At 41.1% G+C, this 25,777-nt stretch overlaps 3 protein-coding genes and 1 long non-coding RNA gene across 8 annotated transcripts in view; 1 reads left to right on the top strand and 3 right to left on the bottom strand.

Annotated features, from left to right (window-relative positions):
• Positions 1-333: 333 nt before the first annotated feature.
• Positions 334-3,637, top strand: trappc2l (trafficking protein particle complex subunit 2L). Its single transcript, XM_074615856.1, has 5 exons — positions 334-485; positions 743-915; positions 2,679-2,766; positions 3,293-3,372; positions 3,468-3,637. The coding sequence occupies exons 1-5, from the start codon at positions 453-455 to the stop codon at positions 3,511-3,513; spliced, it is 420 nt and encodes a 139-aa protein (XP_074471957.1). The 5' UTR covers positions 334-452; the 3' UTR covers positions 3,514-3,637.
• On the bottom strand, positions 986-1,591 carry LOC141756283 (uncharacterized). The gene is made up of 2 exons (XR_012591433.1): positions 1,474-1,591; positions 986-1,287 (listed from the first exon to the last, which is right to left on the bottom strand). It is a non-coding gene; the product is annotated as an uncharacterized LOC141756283 (long non-coding RNA).
• On the bottom strand, positions 3,431-8,238 carry pabpn1l (PABPN1 like, cytoplasmic). Of its 2 annotated transcripts, none has more exons than XM_074615774.1 (6): positions 8,019-8,238; positions 6,526-6,664; positions 5,946-6,013; positions 5,756-5,862; positions 5,579-5,666; positions 3,431-4,358 (listed from the first exon to the last, which is right to left on the bottom strand). In XM_074615774.1, the coding sequence occupies exons 1-6, from the start codon at positions 8,091-8,093 to the stop codon at positions 4,029-4,031; spliced, it is 807 nt and encodes a 268-aa protein (XP_074471875.1). In that variant the 5' UTR covers positions 8,094-8,238; the 3' UTR covers positions 3,431-4,028. The 2 variants fall into 2 exon arrangements, with proteins under 2 accessions (XP_074471875.1, XP_074471882.1); XM_074615781.1 differs by having other exon boundaries at positions 6,538-6,664; positions 8,019-8,234.
• An 8,980-nt stretch (positions 8,239-17,218) lies between these two features.
• Positions 17,219-25,777, bottom strand: part of cbfa2t3 (CBFA2/RUNX1 partner transcriptional co-repressor 3) — a 46,997-nt gene continuing 38,438 nt past the window's right edge. For 3 of the 4 annotated variants that reach the window (XM_074615330.1, XM_074615338.1, XM_074615357.1), the window contains exons 8-12: positions 23,721-24,012; positions 22,478-22,546; positions 21,685-21,738; positions 19,849-20,039; positions 17,219-18,611 (exon numbers count right to left, since the gene is read on the bottom strand). In XM_074615330.1, coding sequence (XP_074471431.1) covers positions 18,237-18,611; positions 19,849-20,039; positions 21,685-21,738; positions 22,478-22,546; positions 23,721-24,012 — 981 coding nt within the window. In that variant the 3' untranslated portion in view covers positions 17,219-18,236. The remainder of the gene's footprint in view (positions 18,612-19,848; positions 20,040-21,684; positions 21,739-22,477; positions 22,547-23,720; positions 24,013-25,777) is intronic. The other variant, XM_074615348.1, reaches the window with a different exon arrangement.

Below are 25,777 nucleotides of genomic sequence, written 5' to 3' on the forward strand. Positions count from 1 at the left end.
AAAAAAGCTGTAAAAATGTGTTCCTTGATTGTTGGTGCATTCAGGACTTTTTGATAAAGTAGTACACATAAGGACGTACAATATAGTATTCAAAATAGCTCGGAAATAATAGAAAAATAGACTACTTTTTGTTAATAAAAGTATATAGTATAAATCTTTTTATTGAATTTTTCAAAGTACATAGAGTCAAAACAACATACCAAACAACATAAGGTGCACAACATATCAAACAAGTACATAAGTAACTAAAATAATAAAAAAATAAAATAATAAATAAATAAATAATAACAGTATATATTTACAACTTTTCTTACAAATAATACGTTGTTTTTTTTATAATACGGCCAAAACACACGGACGTAATCATATCGTGTTTCATCAGAGTGGCCACTTGTCCAACAGCGTGTGAATGCAGCGTTGTCACATGACGTCACCTGACAGCTCAGAGGAACATGGCTGTGTGCATAGCAGTGATCGCAAAAGAGGTAAATGATGGCTTAAATGACGATTAAACGTCTCAGGTTTTATCCGTAGCCTGATTTTTACAATGTCAAACATATCTTTTATCATTCTTATAATAGTCTTTAAGCAGATGACAGCTTTCTCTGTATACAGGAAGCTCCATCAGAGTGACAGAGCTAACAACATTAGCATGCTTTTAAAAGACTGGCTGCTGGTACAGTTTGCTGCATCTATGTTGACATGTTGTGTTTCCTGTACTCTTTGTATGTCCTTTCCCCAGAACTACCCGCTGTATATCCGCAGTGTGGCCACTCAGAATGAGCTGAAGTTCCACTACACAGTGCACACCTCTCTGGATGTGGTGGAGGAGAAGATCTCTGCAGTGGGCAAGTCTCTGGGAGACCAGAGAGAGCTGTACCTGGGTCTGCTCTATCCCACTGAAGACTACAAAGTGTATCCTTGTGGTTGTTGTTTTTTATAAAGGTTAAAGGTCCCATATTGTAAAAAGTGAGATTTTCATGTCTTTTATATTATAAGCAGGTTTAAAGGGACTGTTTGTAACTTTCAGAAATGCTTGTTAACAGCGACACCTGTGGCCGTTAAATCAACGAAAGTCAGCGTCGGGGTCGCGCTTGCTCGCTCTACATAGACATGAACGAGCATCGTTCAAAACAGTGAGTCGACACACGTCAGCTAAAACCACAATATCAATCTATATTTGAGCTGCTTGGCAGTAATGTTAGCTGACCAGACGAAGGTCTCTCCATGAATCACTGCTGATCCTAGTGTTGGCTTTTCCTGCCTCAGCCCCGATGCTTCAGCCTCCTAGGCCCAAATGCCTATTTTCCAAAAAGTAGATTTTTTTTAATGACAGATTATCCCCTTTTAATGTTTGTATTGTAAAATGCACCTTTTTTGTTTGTTAATTTATTTCCTAGGCTGAAGCAGGAAGAGAAACGTTATCGTGTCCGACCGGGTGCCGGTGTCTCCCTCCGGCACCCGGTCATAGACGATAACGTTTCTCGCTGCGGAGCCCCGTCACTTCACAAGATACGGGAAACCTCTGTTGGTCTGGAGGAGCTGCAGCATTTATTTCTGCACAAACGTCCACTGTACATTCACTAGATAGTCTCAGCTACTAACTCTTCTGCAGTGTGTAGTGTGCGCGCGCGTTCACGTGTAGAGGTGAAGCGAGACAGCGAGAACGCGCGCAGTGTGTGAGTGAAGGCAAGCAGAGGAGCAGAGACTCCGGCCACACGCGAGCGCGCATGAGATCCCGACCCGGTAGATTTATACGTGTAAGAAGTTACAAACAGTCCCTTTAAGTCCTATATAAATACTGTGAAAGTATCAAAACACTCAATTCCATGGAGAAATACACGCAGCCCCGTATTCAGAAACTCTGCGTTTGAAACAAGCCGTCAGGATTTCTGTCCATTTGTGATGTCACGAATATACAATATTTAGACCATTTCACGGTTTTAAATGTAAACATACTAAAAGTGTCCCAGTTTATTTCCTGTTGCAGTGTATGTAAATAACATCAGCTGACAGGATGTAAACATGGACCCAAGCTGTTTCCTAGCAACGCAATTCTGTTGCAATTCCATTGAAATGCACTAAAACGGAGCGTTTCAGACAGAGGGGTGAATACAGGTATATTTAGACACAGTATGAGAAAAATAAGGTGTTTTTTTTAACATTAAAGCATGTAAACATGTTCTAGTAGAAACCCAAAATACAAGCATGAACCTGAAAATGAGCATGATATGGGACCTTTAAGGGTTAGGAAAACCCCACCAGACAAGTGCTCCAAGTGCCTCACTTATCTTTTAATTAGATCATCTATCTATATATGACTAGATCATCAGTCTATGACAGGGTTTAGACTGTGATCTAAAGTTGATTATCCTTTTAACAAGTTTGCCAACATATCTTTTTTACATCTGAAGAACATAAATAAATGTACACACCTTTTAATCAAGAAAGATGCTGAAATCCTTATATACTGTATGCCCATATTGGACATGTAAACTATTGTATTTCCCTTATTGTTGTTGTAGAATTGTATATGTCTGGATGTTAAGGGTTTTGAGAATTGTTAAAACATGTGCAGTAAACATTTTTTTTATTTCTGTCAGTGGACCTGGAATCCCTGCACATACTGTTGATAGTCTCTTACAGGGGAAACTTAATATCCTTGACTGGTGAACTAGATATGGCTATGTAACCAACTCCAAGGTGAAATTCGTCATTGTTGTGGACTCGTCAAATACATCATTACGGGACAATGAAATTAGAAGTGTAAGTTGAGCTTATTGCATGTCTAATCATAATCACATGCATAATTCTTCACAAGCCACATTTGCATTGTTTAATACACATCTACAAATGTTCTGTGTCAGGATGTTTATCTAGTTATACAGCATATGTGCAAGTGCTGAATTATACCTTGTTTCCCTATGCCTCAGCTGTGATTTTATGAACTAACAGAAAAGTGATATCTCAGTTTCTCACTGTGTGATCTGTAATGATCGAATGGCTAAATTTATGTAAACCAACTCCAGAAAACAATAGCAGTACAATATAATCAATGATGTTTTGCATGTACAAAGAGCTTTTCTACATTTTCTAAGTCAAGTTATTTGTGCAATTCAGTAATCTGTCCCTAGTGCAGAATCCTTACCATGCACATCGTGTTTTAAACAAAGAAATATCAGGAAACCTGAATTTAGGATGCACATGCACACATACACATGACCCCACAATACAATTTGTGATGTGCTTTGTTTATATCTAAAGTTTGAAGTTGTAACTTGTTCTATTCCAGATGTTCAGAAAATTACACAACTCTTTCACCGATGTAATGTGCAACCCATTCCACAATCCCGGGGACACCATTCAGTCCAAGTGAGTTTATTCTTGACTTGATACTCCAAAAACAATTGTATTACTGATATTTCCCTAATCTCGTGTTGTTTAATTGTTGACCAATCATTCTCCAGGGCCTTTGATGGCATCGTATCTGGAATGATGGTGCAAACTGGCTGACATCTCTTCCACCCCTTCTGAGCCTCCACTGTACAGAACATCCCTAATCATATTTTTTTTGTTTCATGTTGCCTTGATTATTAAAATGCAGAAGTAATAAAAACATAATTGTTGTTTCACATAACTGCATGTGTGTCATTTTACTACAAATGGATCAGCGGATCATTTTTATTTATTCACTTACATAGCAAAGAACTTATAAGTTATACACAGGGAGGATTTATACATGACATTGCAGGCAGCAACACAATACATTCACATCCGTTTGTAAAAACAGTAAGAGATGCAACTGCATAACAATTTGAGGATTGTCCCATGCATTCACTGCAACATAAGCTTATAATGCAACAGCTCTGGCCTCAGTCTCTTGAAGCACTGATGCAACTTAGAAAGTCATCTCTTCTGTCCGTTCTGGATCTCTCAAATGATGCTCAACTCAGAAATGCCTGGAAACACTTTTTTTTAAAATGATCAGTTCTATTCGTCCACTTTAAGTATGTACGCTGTGGGTCGTGCTAGCGCTGTTGAGGGTAGTGCTGTCCACTCGACCCTGGCCCCAACTCCTCCGACGGTGGGGTGATGAGAAGAAGACATGGGTAACGTTTAGGCATCTGTTCGTGGTAGTCCATGTGTCCCCACTGTCTCTTCCCCACCGCGGGGCCTCCGTAGTAAGGGTGGGGGGTTTGATGTGGTGGCCTGGTCGACTGGTACCGGAACCTACCTCGAGAGCTGTTAGGGTATCGGGGCGGACGGTAACCTCGGCCTCTGCCTCTGGTGTGGCCACCTCGGTGTCCTCCCCTGTCTGTGGTGCTGATGCCGGGCATGTTGGTCCTTTTAGGCATTACCTGCAAGCCAAAGAACACTGGTTTTACTGCACGGTTTAGGACAATTGAAAAGCTAACATGGCTTTTCTTTAGTGATAGAACCGAAAAACCTAATGTCTTGATTAGGGCTGCAACTAATGATTATTTTCATTCTTGATTAATCTGTCTATCTTCTCGATTAATTGATTAGTTGTTTGGTCTATAAAATGTCAGAAAATGGTGAAAAAATCTCGATCAGTGTTTCCTAAAGCCCAAGATGTCGTCCTCAAATGTCTTGTTTTGTCCACAACTCAAAGATATTCAGTTTACTGCCATATAGGAGTAAAGAAACCAGAAAATATTCACATTTAAAAGGCTGGAATTTTTTCTTTAAAAAATTACTCAAACCTCAATTATAAAAATAGTTGGCAGGTAATTTAATAGTTGACAACTAATCGATTAATCGTTGCAGCTCTACTTAAAGCAACAGAGGGCCTAGCAGCCGTGATCACACAAATTGAATACTGATAATTTTAAAACCTACAAATTTGGCTTCATAAACACTTGGGGAAAAAAATAGCTAACTTTCTTTTTGCAGTGAGTGGCGAAGCAAACTTGTTCATCAACAGATGGATAAAGTTATAAGAAAATACTCAATCCGATTAATCGATTATCAAAATAGTTCCCGATTAATTTAATAGTTGGCAACTAATGGATTAGTTGTTGCAGCTCTAGTCTTGCTGCATAGAAAAGACAACTTATTCACATCTAATAGACCAACTCAAAACGTAACAGGTGCTGTGACTGCTTTGCTTTAAAAAGGAACATTACTAAAGTGACACTTGAATCAATCCCAAATGATATGACCTTTTATATTTGTTTGTACTTCCAAACAGTGAGTGAGGTCCCTGTATCTACAGTACAAATGGTACTTCTCAATTCAGCAGGAGGGATAATCATGATAAGAGGGAGTGTCAAATTGCAGAATATATACAGTATGAGCATAACTTGAGCTCTATTAATCTAAATCTCACCTTAAAAACACACCCTCCCATCCGTATCCTTCCCCATACCAACTCAAACACATGCCTAACCATCTATGTATCCTAAAATCCCGTGTGAGTAGTACCCAGGGTGCTGGAGGCTGCGTGTGCTACCAGTGCAACCACTGAGATTTTACTGATAGTTGTGAGAATGGGTAGCTACAGTAACTAGTTTGAGGGTTTTCTCTACAGACTAACGTGTAGTGTGATGCTCCTCACCTTAAGGACTCTCCCTCTGAACAAGGTCTCATGCAAACCGATAGCACTCTGCACGGAGTCTCGATCAGAGAACTCAATGTAAGCAAAGCTGTGAAAGGGGAAGAAGAAAAGACGGCATGCTTAAGAGTTGTATTCTACGGTCAAACAGTGCAAACTGTATGCATGAGTTGAACCCACCCCTTGGGATGTCCCGAGAACCTGTCACACAGGATGGTCACCCGGTTGACGGGACCACAGCCGTTGAAATGGATCTCCAGCTCGTCTGCGGTAGCACCATAGTCTACCTGGGATTTGTTAAACAGTGTGTCAGATCAGGGAGTGTGTAAAAACATGTTCAGTGTGAAGAAAAGACATATGCAAGTCTTACATTTCCTACATAGACCGATCGGTTGTCTGCGTCTATCCTCTCCTCAGGAGTCATATTGTAGAAAGGGCCTGTGGAGGAAACAAAAAACAAACTGCCTACACTGCTTTTATGCATTAAATATGAAGAAAATACTGCCTGCACAGGGACGTCACTCCATTTCACCAACATCTCTTGTATCATCTTTGATAACACATATCTCAGAATCCGGCTGATTGCATCTCTGTTGTGAGGAGGAAGCAAAAGGGAGGAAGGAGGAGTATGAAGGGGACGAGGAGACGCACACAGGCAGAAAATAGCCACAGGCAGCAAGGAGGACCCTTCTGGTTCTCTGGAGCTCACTGCTTCGTCTCATTGGGCAGTGATGAGGCACATGTGAACACTATTGTGACCACAGTGAAGCGTCCCAGGTGTTAGCCAGATGGTGAAGGATGCAGCTACCTCACCTGCCTGGAGGGCTGTGATGCTACACACACACACCTGGCTAAAAATACACTGTCGAGGCTTCCCAAATGCATAATCAGTATTTAGCTGTACACCAATGTGACAACAGTGACAAACCACGAAGGTGGAGAAGACGCACGGGCTGTCTCACCAGGCCGGGGGCTGCTGGTCAGGAGCTGCATGTCTATGGCATCACACCTCTCCTCCTCCTCCCTCATTCTCTCTGTCTCTTCTTCCATCTCCAGCTCCTGAACTCTGGCCTTGATGGCCGCCAGCTCCTGACACACACACACACACACAAGCATGGAGATCAGAACATGAAGTCAATGTGGCTCCAAACAGAACATAACATTGAAAATCTGACATTTTGGGTGACAATTTGAAGGAATAAATGAGTGCAGAAACACAACGGATAAAGATGTTCTGCACAGGGCGTAAGGGGAATGATTTGAGACTGAAAATTATGCTGTGGTCTTCAGAGTCACCAGATCAATTTAACACCTTCATGTATAGAAGATTTTGGGATCATCAAAACACCAAATAAGTGAATATCATTTGGATGAAATGTGTGGAGTCTATGACGAGGAGCATTAAAGCTGTTCTGGTGGTCCAACATCTTAATGTACTGGAAGTAGGGCTGTCAAAGTTAACGCAATAAAAAAATCGTCAACACAAATTTGCTTCAATGCCCCTAATGTTTTTAACGCATTAACGCAACTTGGGATTTTTAGGTTGTAGCGGGCTCAGTTTTAAAGCGAGAGTGAAGATACTGGTATCATATGAAGTAGAAAACCTAAGGAATCCATTGGTACCAATCATGTCATACTAGCTTGGAAGGAGGTTAAATAACGCTCCAAACTTATGCTAAATTTTGGCGAGGAAAAACTGGCATGGCGATTTTCAAAGGGGTCCCTTGACCTCTGAACCCACGAGTCTCCCCTTTACAGACATGCTCACTTTATGATAATCACATGCAGTTTGGGGCAAGTCATAGTCAAGTCAGCACACGGACACACTGACAGCTGTTGTTGCCTGTTGGGCTGCAGTTTGCCATGTTATGATTTGAGCATATTTGTTATGTGATTTAAAAAAAGATACAAACTAATATTATATTTTTATTGATCTGCTTTACAATGAAACACTTCCCCTTAAAGTATTGGTTTGATATCTGAAAATGAACTGCTTGGACAGCATTTAGGCCAAGTTATTAACTAAATTGTCAATGTAAATATCTTGTGAAAGCACCAAATTGACTTAGTCAATCACAAATATATTGAAATTGGGCCCAGACACAAGTGATAGTTGAACATGTAGCTGGCCTGAGGTTGCAGGACAACATCTATACAGTGAAACAGGGTTTTACCATCAGTCATCTCAGTGCATGAACCTATAATTTAGAAGCACACTGTGTTGAACCAGGACGTGTAGTTCACTCAGCATGTTGCAGCCTCCAGTACAGTGCAGGATGTGGCTCTTTATGCACATATATCAGTGATATATAACGACACCACATAGCATAGATAGCGTTATGTTTATCCAACGTCACAGTCCTCATTTGTTCGCCCCAGCTGTACGTGCAAACAAACGTGACGACACCCTTTTTCCATTCACAGTTTAGACGACATTACCCACCGGGTCCTCTGCGTAATGCTCCCCGAGGATGGACTCGCCCTCCAGGTAGCCGTACTCCAGATGATGTTCCGCCATGCTCACTGCTCAGACATGGCATCTGCACCAGCGGACTGCAGCACTGAGCCAAACACACCGACTCACAAATATAATAAGATCTCTCCCACACACAGGAAGGAAGGAAACAGGTCTGATGGTCCGCAAGACGCGACACCTGACAGCAGATATGAGGTAAGCTAATAGATATCACCTGTGAATGAGATTCATGACGCGGTGGATTGATTGACAGCGGCAAGCACGTGAGAGAGAGACGCTGGAGGAGGATGTTCTTCCTCATTGGCTCATCAGAGAGGGGAACCTCCCATTCTCCTCTTCCCCTCTCCTCTCCTCTTCCTCTTCCTCTCCTCTTCCCCTCTCCTCTCCTCTTCCTCTTCTTCTCCTCTTCCTCTCCTCTTCCCCTCTCCTCTCCTCTTCCTCGTCTTCTTCTCCTCCTCTTCTCCCCTTCTCCTCTTCCTCTCCTCTTCTCCCCTTCTCCTCTTCCTCTCCTCTTCTCCTCTTCCTCTCCTCTTCTTCTCCTCTTCTCCCCTTCTCCTCTTCCTCTCCTCTTCCTCTCCTCTTCTCTTCTTCCTCTCCCCTTCTCCTCTTCCTCTCCTCTTCTTCTCTTCTCCTCTTCCTCTCCTCCCCTTCTCCTCTTCCTGTCCTCTTCTCCTCTTCCTCTCCTCTTCTCCTCTTCCTCTCCTCTCCTCTTCTTCTCTTCTCCTCTTCCTCTCCTCTTCTCCTCTTCTTCTCTTCTTCCTATCTTCTTCTTCCTCTCCTCTCCTCTTCCTCTCCTCTTCTTCTCTTCTTCCTCTCCTCTTCTTCTTCCTCTCCTCTCCTCTTCTTCTCCTCTTCTCCTCTTCATCTACTCCTCTTCCTCTCCTCTTCTCCTCTTCCTCTCTTCCCCTTCTACTCTTCCTCTCCTCTTCTTCTCTTCTCTTCTTCCTCTCTTCTTCTTCCTCTCCTCTCCTCTTCCTCTCCTCTTCTTCTCTTCTTCATCTCCTCTTCTTCTTCCTCTCCTCTCCTCTCCTCTTCTTCTCCTCTTCTCCTCTTCCTCTACTCCTCTTCCTCTCCTCTTCTCCTCTTCCTCTCCTCCCCTTCTCCTCTTCCTCTCCTCTTCTCCTCTTCCTCTCCTCTTCTTCTCTTCTCCTCTTCCTCTCCTCTTCTTCTCTTCTTCCTCTCCTCTTCCTCTCCTCTTCTTCTCTTCTTCCTCTCCTCTTCTTCTTCCTCTCCTCTCCTCTTCTTCTCCTCTTCTCCTCTTCCTCTACTCCTCTTCCTCTCCTCTTCTCCTCTTCCTCTCCTCCCCTTCTCCTCTTCCTCTCCTCTTCTCCTCCCCTTCTCCTCTTCCTCTCCTCTTCTCCTCTTCCTCTCCTCTCTTCTTCTCTTCTCCTCTTCCTCTCCTCTTCCTCTCCTCTTCCTCTCCTCTCCTCTTCTTCTCTTCTCCTCTTCCTCTCCTCTTCTTCTCCTCTGCCCCTACAGCACCCACCTCTCTCCTCCCCACCTCACCCAGGATATATACAGCTACTAACATTACAACTGCAATAATAATAAATGGGGAGATCTCCCTTCATTTACAGTAAATGGTATAATTCTTCTAAATAAAACTGAAATTCTTCCATGGATTTGGTGGTGTTTGACTAAATTACAGGAAATTTCTAATGAATATATGTATATAAATAAATAAATACATTTAGTCTTTTATTTATTTATATATATATATATATATATATATATATATACACATACATACATACATACATACATACATAGGTAAATACATATAAAGGAAATGAAGGGATACAAATATAACTTAAAAAAACAAACAAACTGAAATGAATGAACTGAATGAAATTAAATTAAATAAAACATGCCAGGGGTCAGTATAAATAAATAAATAATAGTAACTTAAGTGACATTTAGTCTTTTATTTATATATATATATAAAAGATAAATGTATTTATTTATTTATTTATATACATATATTCATTAGAACTTAATTTAGTCAAACACCACCTTAAATTGTATATATATATATATATATATATATATATATATACACACATACATACAATACAATATAAATAAATAGAAAACAAACAAACATAAAATTGAATTAAATAAAACATGGGAGGGGTCAGTATGAATACATAAATAAATAAATAGTAACTTAAGTAAAAACATTAAATTGGGAGCACAGTCTCTCTGTTTTACTAGCCTTTTTGATTTTTGCTGAAGTTATCGCCTTAATATATAGCTTGATTTCTTTCTTGAAAACATTAAAGGGACTGTTTGTAACTTCTTATACGTATAAATCACCCGGGTCAGTGTCCTATGCGCGCTCGCATGTGGCTACGCTGTTCAGACAAGACTCCAACACAAACTACACAGAAGCACCAAAACCGCAAGGTTATATCTAGTGAAGCCCGTCTGTTAAACAGTGTTGGCCGCGGTCGGAGGACGCAGGGGAGACCGTAGCTTTGGTCTCCAGGGCCGGAGTCTCTGCTGTACTCTGCTCCTCTGCCTGCTTGCCTTCACTCACAGCTCGCTCCACCACAATGATCGCTCAATTTTATTCAGGTGTCCCAGTAAACCATGACAGTGTGACGGTGAGCCATGCACAATACCAGGACCCTGAAACTAATACAGCTAAATGAAATTCAGCCATCTTTCATTTTATTATTGACATCGGTGCTTTTCCTACTGCGCAATGTCAAAGTATTTTCAGTGAAAAAATGCCTATTTTTTTTCAGTGTAATTAAGAAAACTACACTTGAACATTAGAAAACCACAAACTTTCTGACATTAAAAGTAGTGTGTAGGATTTGTTGCATGTAATGGTGTGGTTGCAGATTGCAACCAGCAGAGTACCCCTCCGCTCACTCCATCCTTCCGCCATCACTACCATAATAACACTACTTTAGGAGCAACGTAAGTCAGACGGCGGCTGGCGTTACCGCGGTTTTGCACTCTGCAGCTCACATTATCGCAGTTTCACAAGTGTGTTGGAGAACTATAGTGGCCTTCAGGTAACATAAAACCGCAAAAGGCTCTCTAGAGCTCCCTATGAAGGGCTCATTCTAAGCTAACGAAAACACAACGATTCTTAGTGTTAGGTGATTATACTCTAATGAAAACATAGTTATGAATATTATATTCAATTTCTGCTAATAGATCCCCTGAAACTGTTTAACTTTAAACCACTGGAAAAAATATGCTGGTTATTTAAGGATGTGAAAACGACAATAGAGCAAACAACAAAATAATCCAATTTGAAAACATGTTGGGAGAATTATTGCAGGTTTTAACCGCAAGAATTGTAAAATGAAAAATTTGAAACCAGAGGAAATAGGAAAAGAGGATTAGAAGAATCATAGCTTGCCTTTCTTTCTGACAGTATCTCATATATTCAGTTGTTTATTGAGGCAATATGATGTTTGTACTGAATTAATTATTACTCATAACCCACAATAGTTTTATGACAGCACCATTTCATTAAATGGAATTATTCTAGACGTCTTGTGCATTTTCTACATTTCTCTAAATTCGGTCTGACATATTTGGCATCAGTGGAAACTGTGGGATCCCAACTAGGATTTAAAATCATAGCCTGTGGATATAAATGAAATTTGGAGTCTGTAACGACTGACTCATCAGGCAGGTTAAAGAACCTGGCAGAAGTTAGGTCAAATTCAAATATGATTGAGAAGACATGTGAACTCGTTTGTGTATGAATATATGTTTTTAAGCATCTTTGAAATTGTAAATACTTGTGACAGTGGAGTGAGCTTGTTTGTGATTCGTTTGTGGTATATATGATTAGTACTATTTTTTGTAAAAGAGCCTGTTGGAATATATTTAGAAAAATATATTTAATAATTATATTGGTCGTTATTTAGATCTGCAGCTATCATAATTCTGTAGCTGAGGGAATGCAATCATATGCCTTCTGAAGTTTACATTATACCGTATGTGTTACTAATGATTGAATAACAGTGGATCATTTTCCTTTTCTGGGGATATAGTCTGCACTTAAAGAAGAAAAGCAACGAGAGTGATGAATACTTCATTTCATGTTTTAATTACACAGTTACATTGTTCAACACAGACAATAACCTGAATTAGAATGTTTTACAGCTTCACACATCCAACAGAGCGAACAGTTAAAGAGCGGTATTAGCAACGGGGAGGAAAGCATGCAAGAAATAAATACAAATCAGAATTTAATTCTTCTGGCACAGTTAACTTCATCTAAAAACGGCAACAGGACCTTTTTGAAGTGGGAAATAAAACAGAAGGAGAAAGATCTTCAAAGCGCCAACCTTTCCTACAGAAACATGTTTTTTCTGTAATAATGTATTGCACAATACAGTATAGAATGCTTCCCTACACATAAAAAAAAAAATCAATTCATGTAAAGGTAAAAACAGGACCATCCTGAGCCATGGCTTTGGGGAAAACAAGTGCTGTATCCACTGTTTGCCACTTTAGCTTTCTACTCATCAGTGCCTGTTTCACAGGAAGGGCGTGTCACCATCACATCAGATGAGCCTTCATTGGTAGAGTTACTGGTCGGGGTAGGGAGAGACAAAATGCCAACCTGCTAATATTTGCCTTTTCTAAACATGCGTTTTGCCCATATCATGTACATAGTTTAACAAACAGAAAAGATGTAAAGTGTTCGGAGACCCTCGGATGATATTCACAAGAAGCAGAGCCCTTATGCGTTTGCCATCTATAATATCTTCACAGAGAAAAGTATATGACACCTCGTCATCAATCTCATTTGTTTCGTGACTTAATGAAGTTTCCAGCTGAGCTGAATCTTTTGTATCCTGTGCAATGAAATCAGGAAAGAGCAGTGAAGGACAGTTTGTCCCATACGATCGACCACGCTGAAGTTCCCTAACACAAAATCCTAAACCACAGTGAAATCTAAAGAGAAAAGTTGTAGCTTTTGGTTGTATTTTGGTCATTTATACGTGATCTACTGGGTTTGGCTTTGTTTAGTTTATCTGAGGGCTTACTCACAGACAAGGAGGCGCACAAGCCAAGCATTTAAGAGTTGAATGGAACTGCCATTACAATGTTGTTTTGATGCGGATATTGTACGCAAACATGGTATTTTACTGCACAAAGCTGTTGCTACATATTGTGAATCGATTTGCCACTATAGTCTGTCTGGGATGTTTCATTAAAGCTCTGAAAGTTTCAAGTAGTTTGTACAGAGACAAGAAGAAAAAGGTATTTTTTTTTTTTTACAAAAACACACACACACACGACCAGTCACATACACACACCCACCATGCATTCATTTCATCTCTGCAAGGCTTTGTAACTGTAAGAACACGCAATCAGTAGGCTTTTCTAAAGGAGATGCTTCTATTATTTTTTACAGAAGCACCGTTCAATATGTAGACAACAAGCGCTTTGATTGCTTGAATAAAAACTCTACACATTTGAAACTTCATTAAGCATGCTCTTCACTCTCGTGCCCTGATTGTGTGTATTTCAGACACTTTGGTTAACTGGTGTAGTGGAGCTCTAACCTTATTATTTCTGGTCTGTCAATACACACGGTGTCAAAGCCTGTTATGGCAATAGATTACTTTGGTCTGTGCTTTTATTGGTTTTGGACAACAAATGGCATGTCATGGTTGATTCTGTGTTCAGTTTGGTAATATGCAGGTTTGACTGTATGTGTAACTATCGGTTTGGTTAGTGGGATATGATCAAACAGGTGAGGTCCGGTGGGAATAAATATTCTTCCACATTGTGAGTAATGGCAATTCCTTTCAACACTTTTGTTTTTCATATGATTGCTTTTATCGTGCGTTTCCATGTCTGCTCTCAGCCCAGCTTTTCAAAGTCCAGGTCAACCTCTCCTGGTGGTTAGCTGTATGGTCACAGGAGGTAGCTAGTGTGAGGGGGGGAGGGGGGGTATGAAGAGTGGTCTGGAGGAATTAGATGTCAGGGGCAAAAGGAGCAAATGACACAAAAAGGCTGAGGTCAACACCATATCACAGTAATTATAACACACATTCATAAATGCTACACACAGATGCAGGGGAACCACCCATTTGAATTATGTGTCCCAAATAAAATCATTCACTTTTGTTTTCTATGCCACTCGCTGCAAAAAGAAAGTTACCCATTTTTTTTTCCAAGTTTGGTCCAAGCGTGTATGAGGCCAACTTTGTAGGGGTTTACAATGATTACATTTGTGTGAGCACGGCTGCTGCAGGCCCTCTGTTGCTTTAAGTAGAGCTGCAACGATTCATTGTTTAGTTGTCAACAATTAAAATTAATCTGCAACTATTTTGATAATCGGTTTGAGTTATTTTTTAAGAAAAAATTAAGTAAAAATTCTCTTGATTCCAGCTTCTTAAATGTGAATGTTTTCTGGTTTCTTTACTCCTCTATGACAGTAAACTGATATGGTAGCACATCCCAGATTTAAAAATCAAGGAGGACAAAGTTCTAGCATTTCACTTGTATAATTAAGCCAATTAAACGAGTGAAATGCTAGTATTTTGTCCTCCTTGATTTTGAAATCTGGGATGTGCTATCCTATCACATTTAATGCTTCTATGACTTTGGGTCTGTTGAAGCACAACCTCCTTTACCGAAAAAGTAAACTGAATATCTTTGAGTCGTGGACAAAACAAGACATTTGAGGACGTCATCTTGGGCTTTGGGAAACACTGATCGTCATTTTTCACCATTTTCTGACATTTTATAGACCAAACAACTAATCGATTAATCAAGAAAATGATTGACAGATTAATTGACAATGAAAACAATTGTTAGTTGCAGCCCTAGCTTTAAGTAAAGGCCTTGAGACTGTTTAGCATACATGTGTTTACCAGAGACGATCATATTGCTGGAACATGTGGAAAGGACTGGTTAAAAAAAACAAAAACTAAAGAGGTGACGCTATAGTCTTGACCCGTCCCGGATCTGCAGCTTATGCTCAACCTGCATCTTACAAATAAAAAAAAAGGAAAGCAACATTGCAAAGAGTGGGTATCAAAATTAGCTTTGAGGTTTACTGTAGCTTAACACTGGCATATCACTTAATCCTACAGTAATGGCTTGTCCTGTACCTTGGGGGAAACAAATACTCCTAACCGAACACACACACACACGCACACAGATGTTGATGAAGACCAAGAGAGAGAGGGTCACGACAGTGGCAGAAACACGACACTTGACATGATATATCAAGCTTCCTAAATTTGTTGTGAAGGAGCTAAATTTGAAACTGAGCCACCACTTTTTTCCTTTTTATCCAAACCATTGAATATATTTGGGATTTTTTTTGTCACTACACACACTGTTGAGTCCCCTCCTGCAGGATGTAAACTGACCTGGGGTGAATGAAGACATGACAATGACAACATTTAGTCCCAATTGCGCCAACGCACACAAATTAAGAAGATTGAAGTGAAACATAAACATTAGGGCTGAACGATTTTGAAGAAATATCTAATTGTATAATAATTTTGACTGATATTGTGCTATGATTTGCGACATCAGAGGGAATGATACATCATTATACTCATTTTCGTTGCAAAACATATTAAAATTGATTATGGTGTAATTTTTTACGGGGATCTGTACCAAACAAAGATGTTTTCTAAAGTCTTTAGAATATGATATGTAGGCCAGGACATTTCTGCAACACCACAATATTTAATTTAAAATGGTATTTTGACTCATATTTCACCTTTAACAAATTGCACTTCCTGCGATTTGAAAATTTCAGTAGGGCAAATTGTGATTTCAATCAAATTTGGATTAATCGTGCAGCCCTAATAAATATGTTATTTTCTTGGTGTAGTACGATTTGGATTTTTTTCAAACATTGTAAATTGAGGCCTGATAAATAAATATGTTCTGGAAGTCTTGCATCGTCCATCCACCCTTAATCTGTTTTCATCCATTTTCAGCTACATGCATTGTGGTACTTTACCTCTGCTACCAACAGTCTCCTCCACTCAGGGTCACGTGACACTTTGATTTGTGTGAAAATTGAAATTGTTTAACTTGTATGGGAGAAAAAAATGGATAAATTTGAGAAATAAATGTACTGTGAGAAAATCATTAAACTTTAAAGGTTTCTGTTATTTGGCAAACACATTTTTGGACCTCTTTAAATACTATGTACATTCACATTAAGTTACTGATGTTACTTTAAATATATTTATATGTATCTATATTATATGACACCCTATGGGCATGTTGCTGAGGTTCCATTCAGTAGCTGAATTCTCTTCATATTGCACCTCCGTCCTCTCACTGTCTTACAATGCGAGCAATACAAAATATTCTACAAGAGGGGGTTTTCATCTCATTAATATAGATACAACAAATCAAACAATAAGTACAATGTGGGGCTTCTTCCTCTCATAAGCGAGTGTCCTCCTTGGTCTGACTTCACTGCTCAGCCCGAAACTCATAGGAGGAAAAAATTAAAAGGTAACAAAACCAAAACAAAGTCCATCTTTCTGGATATACACAAGGGCAGCACATGTGGACATCAGCGACAAGAGACATTATTGAAATTTGAAAAGAGGAACGATATCTACAAGCAGGTTCGAACCCTTCCCCACGTGCCTGCTCCGAGGCTCTGTCCGAAGCAGGCGGTGGGTTAGAGGGGCGGACTCGAGTCAAGTAGTCGGGGAAGAGCGTAGAAGGGAGGTGTGGGGTGAGGGGAGGTAGAAAGAGAGAGAAGTCTACACCGCCCTTCACTAGGCTCTTTCATCTGTTTATCATGCTTTGGAAAAGGAGGGAGTGAATGTAAAGGTAACAGCAATTCCTTGAAGTATCTCCTCGTTGTGGAGCTTAAAAAATACAAACAATCTTCTCATACGTCTTAGTATGCAATGCCTTCTCGGACAATGTTTTCAAGCTTGTTTTGAGGTTTTTTGGCAGCTCCTTTGCCATGTCTTCATCTCCTTTGAGGCTGTGTAGCTTTTTAACTTTCCTCTTTTTTTTCCTTTCTGTTACCATTCACAAAAAAAAATCACACTGTGGCAGGGTTTCCATCCATTTCATTAAGTCTTTCTAAGTTCACAGCATTGTCCATATTCACTAGTCTGGGCCATCACTGAGGAATCGCTGTGTCCAGACTGCAGGAGGCTGCTGCAGATCAAAGCAGGTCACAGTTTTTTTTTTTAGTTTTTGTTTTAATGTCTGACTATCTCTGGGTCCCGTTCTGCAGCGTCTCTGCAGCCTGGTCCTCTCAGGGCTGGCTTATCTGCTGAGGAGGTGGTGTTGCTTTGTGTTTGGTTATAAGATGAGTGCTTCTCCTTATCGCTTACTTACTCACTTTGGCAGTGTAATACAAAGGTTTGGATCATGTTACTTTTTCATCTTTGAATTCATTTGGGTTCACAATGGTGCAGAGAGGTGAGTCCGGTGTAGATCTTCTTGGCTCGCTAGCAAGGTAGTTAGCAGTTTAAAATTAATTTATTCTCATATCATTATTATCGTCATCAGCATCACTACTATTCTTTATTAGAATATTTGGACTTTTCTTTATTTTCCCTTAAAGCCAGAAAGAAACATTTAATAAATACTAAGCTGTGTTTCTGAGGAATTAATCGCATCACAGGTTTTTCCCCTTCCCTCATCCTTTTGAAAAAAAACAGGTATTTTGTCCGTGGCTGTCTCCATTAGTACGCTGTAGAATAAGTGCCACATCTGTGAACTGTTTGCACTGGTAGTGCACATCGCTAAATTAAAGGGAAATCCAATCCAAGTGCTAATCAGCCTCGTCAATGCCTTACCACAGCCCTTGTCTTGTGTCCTCATGTGGACAACGTGCTTACATTACTGAGGGCGCATCTTAGTCGCATCTTCAAGTCAAAGCTCAAATCTGATATGTTTCTGTGACAGAGATAGGAGACACTATTCATGCTTTCCACTACACTGAACCCCAGGCTGGAATCTTTGTATTTATGGTTGTGAAAGAGACAGAAAAAGTAGTTTTTTGGGGGGGAAGGTGACCAGTGGAGAAAAACAGTCTATAATCAAGTAGTGAGAAAAGGATAAGAGGGCAATAAGGACTGAAGTAGGGGAGGAGGAAAGGGAGCAGTGTGCGATGAAGATTCCTCAGTTTGGTTTTGTGTGGAGTGTGGGCACCGTCGCATCGGTATGCAGGGAGGGGACGAGGGTCAGACGTCAGCGAGAGGTGGCATCCAGTAGGGCGGGGGTAGCTGGAGTCGTGGAGCGAGAGGCACTGCTGGAACTGCTCTCCTTGGGGCTGGCAGAGACACTTCCGCTGCCGCTGCCAGCCCCTCCCGCAATACTGCTCTGGCCCGCCAAGGACAAGGCTCCTGGAGGAGTGCTCTCCGAGTGGGTGGGGGGCGCACTGGAGGACGCCGAGGATGGGGTGCCTAGAGGGACGCTGCTGCCCCCTGGCATCCCCTGCAGGCCCTGACCACAGACGTGGTGGTGCTTCTCCCAGTCTTTGTGTTGGCAGAAGGAGCCGCAGTAGCGAGCCGTGTTGCAGCCGCTGCACGTCTCACTGGCTTTCCTCCCGCAATTCCAGCAGCTCTGTTGAGACAGTGGGGAGAGAGTGGGTTGATAAAAATAAGTCTCTTTTTTGTCCCAGGAAAGTTTTCTCTTTCTTACATAATGTTGAAACTTAAATAACTTAACGTAAATAAGTGTTTTAATTATATAGACTTTGTCTGATCATCATTTTTTTCTTCTACTCTTTGCAAAGGGATTCGATTTGAAGGCTTTAAGTCCTTGTCCAGCGCCACTGGTTTGTGTAACCAGCAGGTGGTGGTCAACTGCTCTGTAATGGCCTCAGCCTGGCACTCTGCTCCAGCCATCTGGGTCTGCTTTTATTTACACAGACAACTGGACTGCTTCTACAATAATGATGACAACATGGTGCAGCACCAAACCAAGAGCATGCCAGCTGTATGATTACACAATGTGGGATAACTTTAGAGGATAATGGGAACAAAGTGAGGGCTAATGGATGGAGCTAATGAGTGTGGAAGAGTGACAGAATTAGAGAATAAATGAGAGGAGACTTGAAGCTGGGGGAGGCAGTTTATGTTTGGCGTTATTAGGCAACAATTCCATAATAACCTTTCACAATATTATATTTCAAACATCATCCGTCACACAGTAACCTGTAGGAGTACTAGTCATTCATTTCAAACATCATCCCGGTCATCATTGTGATCCTGAATTCTATGCGAATTAACGTCTAGCGAGCAACAGTATCAGTGAAGCGTTTCAGAGATGGTGAGCTCACACAGAAGGCTCAACTATTAGTGAGATGGAGAGAAAATTATGCTTTTCTCGAGCTACTGCTGTAGCTACCGTAGCCGTGAGGCTAGCTCAAAACTGTTAGTTACATTTTCTCTCCATCTCTGAAACGCTTCGCCGGTATTGTCAGACTCTATTTTTGAGAAGTTCATCTTCTTTTTTTTGGGTTGCTTTGCAGTGTAGGCAGCTGTAGCCAATGCTGGAATAGAAACTTATCCTGCAGGCTTTCGTCATCTGAAGGGACGTGCACGCACATCTACTTTTCTAGAACAGCCAATAAGAATGCTTTCTCTCTGAAATGACCTGTGATTGGCCCGTCACGGGCTGAATTTTTAAAGCCTGAAAAACAGAGCCATGAGGAGGTGCAGAAGTCTAGTTTTCTCTCAGAACACTTGAATTACAATATGCTGAAAGGTTATTATGGAATTTTTGCCCAATGATTGCACAAATATACTGCCTACCCTAGCTTTAAGCAAAATGCAGATGGGGGGTCTGTGATACTCACTTCACTGGAGTCCTCCTGCTGGTTGATGACTGTTAGTGCGTCCTCAGAGGCTTGCCTCTTGGCGTCGGCCAGCGCCCTCTCCATTTTAGAGCGTTCGGCCGAAATCATCTCATGAGCTTTCCTCTCGGCGTCCGACACTGCCTTCTGCAGCTCTGACATCGCCTGTCGCTTCACCTCATTCACCGCCTCCTCTGAGAGAGAGAGGAAGAGAGAGAGAGAGAGAGGTGTTAGTGCTCACGACAATCGTTCTGTCCTGCCTGCTCTGTCATCCTTTGAGGCTCTTTAAGCTGCCATCTTGTTGTATCTCCATGAACAGATGTACATCATCCAAGATTTAAAACTTTCTTTCTGCCAGAAAAGGGAAACAGCCAGACTTCAATAATTAATTAAAACACGTCTGGCCACAATAATTTCCAGCGCTGACAACAGCAGATGTCTCCAAAGTTTTGTCACTAACTTGGCTGTTCAAACAACATCCTGGGATTCCCTGTTTGCATGATTGTCATCTTGTCACAAGAATTATTTTAATAGAATTTGTTAGACAGAGTTTACAGTGAATAATTTGCCCACCAGCGGGCTTGCGTATCCCCACTGCAGGGCTTCCTACGATGTAGATTTTATCATGGGGCCTTTTGTTCTTCCAGCAGAAGCACAAACTGTATGAGTGAGGAGGCTGTGTTTTCACAACAGGCAGGTGTGTAGACTCCTTTCCAGATGGCAATCGAAAATAGAAACTTCCCGCAGTCTCCTCTCAGTGAGAGGCAGGAGTGATTACATTTTGCCATCTTTCATTATTGGCCTCACGGCGCACAACAAATGTACACTACGTGATTTCTCGTAGGGGCTTTATCCACCTGAGAAATAGGTTTCCAAATATACACTTTTTATTAATCAAATGCTAATGTGGTGTCGTGATCGCAAGATATGAATCCACTAAAATTGTCATTTTCTTCTGCCATCAAATACACAGCAACGTTTTTAAAGATGAAATTATCTTTCTCCCTCCTGCTCCACCTCCTCCAGATGTGCAAAGTAGACACACTAAGACACACATACAAGTGGCTATCCAGGTGTGTTAGGCCAACCAAGTAGGAACTATTTCCTCCAGCCAGTGTTTGTTTGAAAGGGAACTCATAAATAACTGTCACTTTTCCATTGCCGCTCCACTCCACTTGTTTCAAAATAAAAGATAGGCAGCGGGGAGAGCCGTATCCAACACTTTTCTGTGTACATGTACATGGCTGTGTGTGCATGTCTGAGCTAAAAAGTTAATATTCTGTCAATCCTGTCAACATACAGTCGCACTCAGACACACGTCTCAATGCTTTCCTTCATCCCATCATTCCCTCTCTACCTTTATCCATTTCATTTCTCTTCTACCCCTCCTCCTCCTCCTCTTTCTTCTCTCCTTTGCAAAACACTATCTGCATTATCCCGAGCTTCTCAATTATCTGGCCTAATGCATGCACCACTAAGATTAGTTTGCAAATTTAATTAATTCTTATCAAGGAGACTGCATAGCAGATGCTGGGGCAATTAGCACTTAATGGAAAACACGGGGACAGCAATATTAACGTTTTAATTCCGCAGGGATTTGGCAAGTCCATGAGACGTGTTATTTCTGTCTGCTTTTTCACACTTCAGATCTTATTTTTTCAAAAGCACTGCAGTCTCTCAACCTGAACCAGACCAGAGAATATGTGTCTGGTTTTAATTAAAAGCAAGAGGTGCTGCAGCTACATCAGGCACACTACCTGGCTGCTGAGATAGAGGTGACACACGCTAACATACACACATACTAGAAGTGAGATGTTGGGAGGGAGATATGTTACTCACCCTGCCTGTTTTGGAGGTGCTTTAGTGCTGGCGAGAGCGGGATGCTTGTAGTACCTGTATGAAAAACAACTGCAATTAAAAGAGCTTTTTTTTTCTGCTGGCGAAAATGCTGCCCAGTATTTTTGCTGACAGCAGCAGCCAGCGTCTTTCCTCCGCAGGGTATTGGAGTATGACTGCAACATAATAGTGCTGGGACCGGGGCAGAACAAGGGCTGAGCCAGACGACTCCTGGGATGGGCTCTAGCTAACATGCAGCATACGAGAAGAAGGCCCATGCAATGCAACGCTCCCACCTGCTTCCCTTTGGCTACAAACGGAGCCAAAAACATCAGGATTATTTTGTCTGTAAATGTCTGTATTTGATTCACTTCAGCAATACGTTTGTGTGCTGTGCATGCGGCTAGAAAACAGTCACAATGAAAATATAAAAAACTTGAGAGTGTGTGTGTTTCTCAGGCCAACGGAGACCGGTTAAGCTCCAACCTGTGCTGCGCTGCTGCGGCCTGCCTCGGGCCAGGTGACTGCATTTTCACTGCAGCTTTATCTGCAGTGGCCTTTCATAGTGGTGACAGATGGAGGGCATTTAGCCCTAATGACACAGAGGGCCTCCAATCCTCTGCCCTGATGGACCTACGGCTGTAAGGCCTCTGCTCTGTGTGTCTCTGAGGCCGGGGTGAGGGCCGTGAAGACTGATGGTGGTTACTGTGTGTGTGTGTGAGTGTGTGTGTGTTTTGTTAGTGCGTGTGAGGTCAATCATGAAGACAATAGAGAGAAAGGGACGCTTGGCTCTTACCAGCTTTCCTCCAGATTTCTTCTGGCAGGTATCCTGAGGGAGGCCTGTGTAAGAAGTCTCTGTGGATCTCTGAAACACACAAGCAGGCACACACTCAATTACACACACACACACACACACAGTAATCTGCACACACACATCATCCACAAGTGTCCCCTATAGTTTCCAATTCTTGGGACCAATTTGGGCTGTCAATCGATTAAAATATTTAATCACGATTAATCGCATGATTGTCTACGATTAATCGCAAATTAATCGCACATTTTATATCTGTTCAAAATGTACCTTAAAGGGAGATTTGTAAAGTATTTAATACTCTTATCAACATGGGAGTGGGTAAATATGGTTACTTTATGCAAATGTATGTATATATTTATTATTGTAAATCAATTAACAACACAAAACAATGACAAACATTGTCCAGAAATCCTCACAGGTACTGCATTTAGGATTAAAAATATGCTCAAATCATAACATGACAAACTGCAGCCCAACAGGCAACAACAGCTGTCAGTGTGTCAGTGTGCTGACTTGACTATGACTTGCCCCAAACTGCATGTGATTATCATAAAGTGGGCATGTCTGTAAAGGGGAGACTCGTGGGTACCCATAGAACCCATTTTCATTCACATAACTTGAGGTCGGAGGTCAAGGGACCTCTTTGAAAATGGCCATGCCAGTTTTTCCTCGCCAAAATTTTGTGTAAGTTTGGTGCGTTATTTAACCTCCTTCATGACAAGCTGACATGGTGGTACCATTCCTTAGGTTTTCTAGTTTCATATGATAACAGTACCTTCACTCTAGCTTTAAAATTACAACCTCCGAAAGCTCGATTGCATTAATGTGTTAAAGAAATTAGAGGCATTACAACAAATTTGCGTAATCGCTTTGACAGCCCTAGCACCAATACAAACTATGTGTGTGTGGCAACATCAGTAAATAAGCCGTCATCAACTTTTTTCAACCATTTCTGGGAAGGAATGAGAATACAGGAGTCGTGAATGCAAATCTTGATTATGAATGAGCATGTTGGCAACATAAGGGTGCAATCAGTTGGTTAAAGATCCAGGATGTTGCAACTAGATTTCTATTGCCTCACAGCATGAGCTAAGATTTTTAATTTTGCAGAAAAACATGATAATCTAACTGTCTTTTTATGTCTAAACAGGCATTTTCAACATTTCAAATGAGCCCTACCTTGCTGTGAGTGTTTTGCAAACATAACCTGTGTGTGTTTGTCTACCTGTCTGTCTGCCTGTCTGTCTTTCAGCAGCCGAGGGAGTTCCCACGGGCAGTGACTCGCTGCTGCTAGCTGTGTTGGAGGAGGAGTTGTGGTGAGGAGTAGGAGGAGGAAGAGGAGGAGGAGGAGGAGGAAGGCAGTGCTGTCCGTTGCTCCCACCTTTTTTCATCTCCTCCACGTCGCTGTAACGCCGAATCCAGTGATTCATCTCCTCGCGGTCGGCCTCCTGGCAGCGGCGCAGCACCGTCAGGGAGCGGCGCGTCTTCTCCACCATGTCCATGATGCAGTTCAGCAGCTGCAATGAGACAGGATGTAGGACGAAACAGTTACTTAGTGATAAATGAACAGGATAAGTTCAACAGTACTGCATTTAGGTGGGAATGTAAAACTCTACCTCCCAAACACATGCACAGGTCCCTCAAAAACAAATAGAAAACAGCTGAAACACAGTAGTAGAGTTTCTGAAATGCATCAAACTTGGTAGCAGTGGTATAATGTAATGAAGTAATAATACTTGGTTATAGTACTTAAGTATTTTTGGGAGTATCTGTACTTTACTTATGTTTTTATATTTCTGTCAACGTTCACTTTTACTCCACTACATTTCCCCTTAGCATCTTCGTTACTCGTTACTATTGCAATCAAGCAGTTTTGGCGAATCAGTGGTCCTAGCTTGCAAGTTACATCATTCACCTGATGGGCAAGTGCAAACAAAGTGCTCTCAAAGCCGTAGTTAAGTTTCGATTTCCGCTCAAGTCCAGGCAGATCATGCTACATGCGACTACTTGTTCTTTAAATCCTTTAAATTTTGAAGACTTTTGAAGATTTTGTAAATAGCAAAAGGAGCAAGTCTCTTTATGTAATACATAAATCATTGGCTAAGTACTATAAGTTAAAGTATACAAAGTATACTTTCATGAACTAAAAAGCAGAGATGCTCACAAGTCATTTTTAGCAAGTCCAAGTCTGTGTGCGACTTAAGTGCGACTCAAGTCCAAGTCGCGGACTCGAGTCCCAATCTCTGCTAAAAAGTGGGCTTCAAGTAAACAAGTGTACTTACAGTATAAAAACTATTAAACTAGTAGTTTACTGAGTACACTTTAAAGTGTATCTTCATAAACTAAAAAGTGGGATGCAAGAATTAAAACTAGTAAACTATCAGTATACTTATATTATAGTTGCAGTACAAAATAAAACATAGGTGTAAACTAGTTGTGTACTCAAAGTTTACTATTGTTATACTTAAAAGTATATTTTTATAAACTAAAAAGTGGGAAGTATATTACTTTTTCGTAAGGGGTAGCGTCCATTTTTAAGGTGGTGTAACTCTCAACATATTAGCTTTTTTATTAACAGCATTTGCTTGTACTTTTACTTCAATACTTAAGTACATTTAATATCAGAAAAGTACTTTAGATACTTAAGTACAGTAAATACCAGACACTATAACTCAAGTAATATTCCAATAGGTGACTTTAACTTCTACTAAAGTCATTTTCTAAATGATAGTCAATGTCTGTACTTTTACTCAAATGTGGCTTTCAGGTCCACCACTGCTTAGTAAATCCATAAAAAAACTCCACAGGTCAAAGCAACAAAGCCAGTTTAAAAAGGAGAGTTACTTTTGGAGCAACCGAGCTGTAAATCTACACACTATTTTAATCTGTCCCAAAACACGTACCACCTAGCAGACGTGTGTGTTTGCGTGTTTCTGTCTGTTCATGGATTGTGTTGTGTGCTCGTCAGTGAATTTCAATGTCTAAGAGCATTACAACAACGATAATGTAACAGCTGGGCTGCTGATGAAAAAGTTGAGCCAATTCCTTCCACCCTTCTGCTCCGTTCCCTGCCAACTCAACAGATTTCCTCTCCCCCCCTCCCGGTTGTAAACAGTGTCACTTTTTTCCACGGTGCCCTGTGTTTCCAGACCCGGCCCGCTCTGCTAAATGGGTTTAGCATGGTTGACATTCAATCCATATCATTATTCCCATTCATCTTTCCCTCTCTCTCCGTCTCTGCCTCCTTTCCTCTGTCTCTGCGCTCCCTCCCTCCCCTCTGAG

This window comes from Sebastes fasciatus, chromosome 2, assembly GCF_043250625.1.
Source record: "Sebastes fasciatus isolate fSebFas1 chromosome 2, fSebFas1.pri, whole genome shotgun sequence".
Lineage (NCBI taxonomy): Eukaryota > Metazoa > Chordata > Actinopteri > Perciformes > Sebastidae > Sebastes > Sebastes fasciatus.